General features: G+C 51.1%; 3 protein-coding genes across 3 annotated transcripts; 2 read left to right on the top strand and 1 right to left on the bottom strand.

Moving 5' to 3' along the window:
- On the bottom strand, window positions 1–970 carry CCOS01_17117 (cyclopentanone 1,2-monooxygenase; the record flags this gene model as incomplete). The annotated part of the gene is made up of 1 exon (XM_060465251.1): window positions 1–970. A coding segment is annotated over one exon (970 nt), but the record flags the coding sequence as incomplete, so codon positions are not given.
- Window positions 971–1,867: 897 nt separating this feature from the next.
- Window positions 1,868–4,260, top strand: CCOS01_17116 (uncharacterized protein; the record flags this gene model as incomplete). Its single annotated transcript, XM_060465250.1, has 6 exons — window positions 1,868–2,061; window positions 3,560–3,601; window positions 3,661–3,727; window positions 3,780–3,820; window positions 3,877–3,966; window positions 4,050–4,260. 6 exons carry the CDS (start codon window positions 1,868–1,870, stop codon window positions 4,258–4,260), a joined length of 645 nt encoding a protein of 214 aa, XP_060304193.1.
- A 1,277-nt stretch (window positions 4,261–5,537) lies between these two features.
- Window positions 5,538–6,020, top strand: CCOS01_17115 (O-methyltransferase; the record flags this gene model as incomplete). The annotated part of the gene is made up of 2 exons (XM_060465249.1): window positions 5,538–5,868; window positions 5,919–6,020. Coding segments are annotated over 2 exons (433 nt in total), but the record flags the coding sequence as incomplete, so codon positions are not given.

Raw genomic sequence — 6,020 nt, 5'->3', positions numbered from 1 at the left:
TATCCCTTTTCTCTGGATCGGTCATCCGAGCCCTGGTCTTTCGAGCCCAAAAGTCGTAGACGCTCGAGTTGGCCGCTTTGTCGAACATGACATCGCGATAGTTCGACAACGTCAGACCGAAACCTCCTCTGTTCCAGAGGCGCTCGAAGAGAGCAAGGCTGTCTTCATCGCTCGTGCCGTGAAAGTGGTCCGTGTTTTGATTGTACGCGATGGCTGATGATGAGCCGAACTTTGCCTTGTAGAATATGCCGTCGTAGTAGTTCTTTAACTCCTCCGACTCTCGGTACGGGAGGCTTCTCTGGCGCATGAGAATTGTGAGGCAGGGGTTCCGTACGAAGACAGTCAACTGGCAGTCCTCTTTTGCGAGTTCCTGAACCAATTGTAGACCGGATGCGCCTTGGCCTATGATACCGATATTTTTGCCCTTCAGCTGAAGGCGTTCAGGCCAAGCGGATGGATGGATGATATCCCCACGAAAGGTCTCCAGGTTCGGCAAAGAAGGGAGATAAGGCTTGCTGAAACTTCCGCAGGCAAAGATGGCGAATCTTGACGAGATGCGAAGACCTCGTTCCGTATGGAAGTTCCATCGCGCGCTGCTCGCGTCGTACTTCACATTGTCCACTCGGGCGTCAAAGATGGTGTCCACCCGCAGCCCGAGGGTGGCATCAACGTGAGAGAAGTATTGTCGAATCTCCTCGTGCCCGGGGAATCTCTCTTTGAAATTGAAGGTTTCCCAGACCTTTGGTAAGCTGAACTGATATGACGGCGTGTCCGAGTCCACCCGGGCTCCGGGATATCTGCTGTAGTGCCAGACGCCTCCGAAGTCGCTTCCGGCCTCGAGGATTTTGGCGGAATATCCGAGCTGTCTCAACTTATAGAGAGCGTAGCAGCCGCTGAAGCCGGCGCCCACGATGACGACATCGAAAGCAAGCATCCCTGTGGACTCCCCTCCGATGTCGTGGTCGGCCATAGCGGTGTGAGAAGGAGCACGGCTTCGAGAGGCGTGAGGTTGCCGCTGTCCGAAGTAATGAGGATTGAAGGTTACGAAAGCGTGCTGGCAGGTTTGTAGACTGGTCGAAATCGAGACATCGAGAAGTAAGTCAACCTGTTTTCTACCTTCCCTCGCCTTGCATTTATCCTCGCCTTTTCTCTGGTCTGGTCCCGAAAGCAGACTTGACCGTATCGCCAAAAGCTTGTGAAATTCACTTGTAGCTCCGCTTCCAAAGCCCCCATGTGCAGACAAGGTGGGGCTGTTGTGAGGGTGCCCTCATCACCGCAACTTCTTGATCACTCGAAAGCGATTTCCATCGAATGAACCAAGGAGTTTCGTATCATCTCGGATCACCTTCTCGATATGTATCTTGAACAGTCACACTAAGCCACCTGTGACATGCAGCGGAGAGAGCCGATATCAACCGATCCGCAAAGCGCAAACCTGCCATGACAGATCCTGACTTTTTTCTTTTTGCACCCATCCGCTAAGGACACAACACTAAGTTGAACACTCGCGCAGCCCGTCCACTGCTAGTTTCTACCGCGTGCATCGAGGCTGGGTTCGACTTCGTTTCTCTCCTGCGTCATGATTCGGCAGTGTTCATAGGCTCTTCGGCTCATGTCACACTCGCCCTGCGTGATGTCGAATTGGCCGAGTTTGTGAGACAACTTGCGTGACCACACACTGTTGACCATTGCAGCTTCCCACAGCTACCAATGCAAGCTCAAGTGACAGAGACATTAGTTGCTGTGAGGCCGAAAGGGATGGAGATGCTTCGGCAGCAGCTGAACAACATACAAGATTGTAGGATCTCCCCGTAGGATTGGAAACTTGGATTCTTCACCTTCCCCCCAAGTCTGCAAGTCTACAATCATGTCTGTTGAAGCCCTTCAGGTCGCTCTCTCTGCGTTGAAAGACACCTACTGGCCTTACATCGTTCGCGCACTTGGGAATCCAGCAACTAGTCTTTTATTTGATTTGATTGACCCAGCCTGTCTTAACCTTCCCACCAGTCTCAAAGAACTTCAACAGCGCACCAAGCAAAATTTCATTCGCTTCCACGCCGTGTACGTTGTAATAATTACCTTCGGTCTCATCGCGAATCATTGGCGCGTGGCTGCTGTTGCGATGTTTCTCTACAAATCAGGCATTTCCCTGACCAGTTCCGGTCGCGCAGACGCTCCTCCAAAGGCTGGGGGTTGCCGGAATGGAAGCCCAAAATACACACATCATTTGATGCGTGGATTGTGGGTTTCAATGAGCTTATGGTCATTGCGAAGCATAATGTCGACCGCACTACAATTCGTGATGGTATGCACAGTGCACGCCGCGTTGCTGGATGCGAAGACGAGACCGCCAGCGAAGCAGTCTTCATGAAACCGATTGTGGGTTCGACGACGCAGACGGCGATCGTTTCTAACAGTCTGTGTCGTAGCCTAAGGTAGCGCCGTCATTGGGTGGTTGGATGAGGGAGGGAATACGATGAAAGCCGCGCTCTGAACAACCTGTGATCGAATTTCCGACTTGTAGAGAGGGCTTGATAGACACCCAACGTGGAAGACATGGCTCTTCTACTCATACGGGGCTCTTTGATGGATCTGCCGTAGCTGGCTTGGAAGACATCTGGTTTCCTTCGCCTGTCTCCATATGGCGAGGACGGCGAGGTAGATACGATTATACTGTCACGCTTATTCCCCTTGTAACTTTGTCCTCCGGATCCGCGGCATGACACTGATTTTTCTTTTTATCTCATACCAAAGCTTCTGCGGCCGTTTTCTCGCTTGGTCAAGGTATCCAATAGGTCAAGCTGGACTCACGCCACCTTCGTCCACTCATCATACATTCCCTTGCCCTTACGTTTCTTGTTGTTACCCAGCCTCTCACAAGCGGCAGCCTAGGTTGGTCGCGAGTCTATGTGGTACCCATGTAGTATTTCAATTTCCGAAGCGTCTCCTGATTTGAAGGCGCTGATCACCCTTTAATCTTCTTCATTAGCGAGCTTCATGCGTACCCATAGTTGTTGGCGCTGTGGTGATACCAAGATTCGACCCTCCCTGACCCAGCCAGACCAGCCGTTCGAGCAACCCTGACGCCACCGGATCCCCAGCATATAAGTAGAGTGAATTATCTAACGGACATGATCCGGTGCTATCCCTCAGGATCCCTACCATATCTTGACTTCTTCGAAGATGACAGAGGTACTCTCGGGGTCGAGGTCCTCATCCCGGTTGGTCGTGGATGGGCCAGATGAATGGCAGCCAGGTCTCTTGTCTTCGGCCTCCATCACACAAGAAATGGAATCGGCAACTCCACCCCAGGTGAGATCTCTCTTCCCAGTCACTCCAACGACAACACTAACGGTAAGCCCATTCAGACAGACCGGCAAGACGACGGATCCGATCCAGGCCTTGATGACGACCAGTGCTCGACTAAGTCAATGACTGACGACGTTCTAAACTACCAATATCTAGTTGACAGAGCTTATCACAGTAGAAGCTTTCGTTCCATTTACTGGTACGCGCAGTCGGGCGACCCAAGTGACTGAAAACTAACGATTTTGTTCAGGGCCCCAAATGACGAACTGCAGAGTGAGGCGATGGGTCTTTGGTCAGGACAGTCAAAATATGTAACTCAGAGGAGCATAACGGCTAACTTATTCTCGTCAGCCACTCCCTGTTTTGCGAGGCTTCTAATGGAAAGCTCTTCCTCGCCGAGCTTCCAGACAACGCTCAGGTATCGTTGCTCCGGATCAAGCCGCTTGGCAAGTGTGCTCATTACTTCACAGAAAATCTTAGATGTTGGGACTGGGACAGGCGCGTGGGCTATGTATGGCCGTATACATCAAAAGCGTTGAGGGAGTAATGCTGACGTTCATGCCTCAGCGAAGTTGGCGAAGCTCATCCACACGCCCTCGTGATTGGAACTGACCTATCACCGATTCAGCCTCAACATGTTCCGCCGAACGTAGAGTTGTCAGTCCAGCTAGCTCTTCGTCATTGCCAATTGGAATTTGTGAAGGCTCCTCCTTGCATAGCAATGCTGACTCCGCCCCCAGCCAGATTGATGACTTCAACGAACCGTGGACATTCAAAGACAATTCGCTTGACTACATCAACATGCGGTTTCTGACTGGATCCGTTCGTGATTGGAAATTCCTAGTGGGGGAAGCCTATCGCTGCCTGAAAGAAGATGGGATTCTGGAAAGTTCGGAGCCATCATTTCTCATCGAGAGCGACGACGGCACGGTGGACCAGACAAGTGCCTAGGATCAGTGGCACGGAGTCTTCGAAGAATACGGGGCCCAGATTGGACAGACGTTCTCTGTGGTACAAGAGGGCATACAAAGACAGGCTCTGGAAGAGGCACACTTCAGTGACATCCGAGAGCTTGACTATAAGGTACGAATTGCATCACTGCCATCAGTGCTTGGAAAGAAGTTTAACGTTTGATCTCAGATACCGATTGGGAAATGGCCAAGAGATCCAGAGCACAGATGGCTAGGACGCTGCGCCCAGTCAGCGATGAAGAAGGACGCCTTAGGGTTTCTTCTGCACCCGTGTACGTCGATTGGGTGGAGTATTGAACGCATCGAAAATTACATTGCCAGCCTAGAAGCGGAGATGGTTTCAGGCATAACGCACCCGTGGTTTGGGTTCAAGAAGGTTTGGGGCCGTAAGGTGCCGCCATCTTCAGTCGTACAGTAGTGTGGGGTTAGAATGGCTGGTCTGGAGGTTCATTTGATACTGTACTATAGTACCGTACGTACAGTATGTATACAGTACATATATATGTAGACGCACTTTTCGGAGCGAGATTGTCTTTTTTCCATTATGAACCATTTAACCAAACAGCTGTTATGCAAGTCGTCAAGAGCCAAATTTGCAGAAGTCTTGGATCAAGTTTGACTACGATCTGGGAACTGCATGGCAATGTGTTGAATGTTACGACCCACGGAGATCTGCAAAGAAAAGAAAAAAAAGAAAGATTGCTTCGTTGATGAGAGAGAAAGGCATTGGCTGCGAGCCAAAGATGGGAAGCCCGTAGAGAACGCTCCACAGAGGCACGACTCGTCTGGCTCGCGAGGATTGAGGAACAGGGATTCAGCAAGCAAGAAGATGATCTCCAGGGTGACAAACTTATTACAGCATAGTGCCGCCGGCAATTGGCAAAGAATTCTTTTCGGGCTTTTAAACCGCAGAAAGATGCGCACAGGCGACGTAGCCCAGAAGGTCGGATTCATGATGTGTTGGGCGGGTTTCAATCACTTTAGACGGAAACGTGTGTAGCAAATTTCTGCTCGACATGAACAAATTCGGACCGGCGCCGTGTTCCATTAATCTACAAGTCGTATTGTCCGCAACCTTTCAGAAGCCTTTTTGTGTATTTAAACCGTCCTCGTCAAGTCCCTTTTCGCCTCATGATGAGCGATTATGCAATACAGACCCATGTCGAGTTCAACGATCCTATCAAGCCCCTGAACCTATAACCTTGGTCGCTGCATTCCTCGCTTTCCTTCACGTCGAACTACCTCTGACACGCAAGAATGGGCACCTCTAGATCAGTCGAGGATTGCCACGCCCTTCGGCAGCTGGGAACGAACCTACTCGGGGCAATTACAGAGTATACGCTCCGCGGCAAGATGAACCTAGCGCAAGAGACTTCACTTCAGTCCAGTATTCTCAAACTGACGAGAGACATCGGCAATCTCGTTGCACAGCCCCAGGAACAGTGGCTGTCGCACAGTATCCAGAGCAATGAGACGGCCGCCATCGAGCTCTTCAATGAGTGGCACGTCTTTCAACACATCCCACTTGAACAACCTATATCCTATATGGAGCTGGGCGAGCATGTTGAGGTCGATGTTCCCCTTCTCAGTAGGTGACACCGTCTAAACCAATTGTCCGTTCCTTGTTGACCTCTTTAGGAAGGATCGCCCGCATGCTCGTTGCCACGGGTGTCCTGACAGAAGCCGGGCCTGATCGAGTTGCGCACACAGCCAGGTCTGCGATCTTCCTTCCCGGGAATC

Source organism: Colletotrichum costaricense, assembly GCF_030867565.1.
Source record: "Colletotrichum costaricense strain IMI 309622 chromosome Unknown Scaffold_49.1, whole genome shotgun sequence".
NCBI classification, from domain to species: Eukaryota; Fungi; Ascomycota; class Sordariomycetes; order Glomerellales; family Glomerellaceae; genus Colletotrichum; species Colletotrichum costaricense.
The sequence above is the reverse complement of the archived record's forward strand: the minus strand, read 5'-3'. Positions and strand labels throughout refer to the sequence as shown.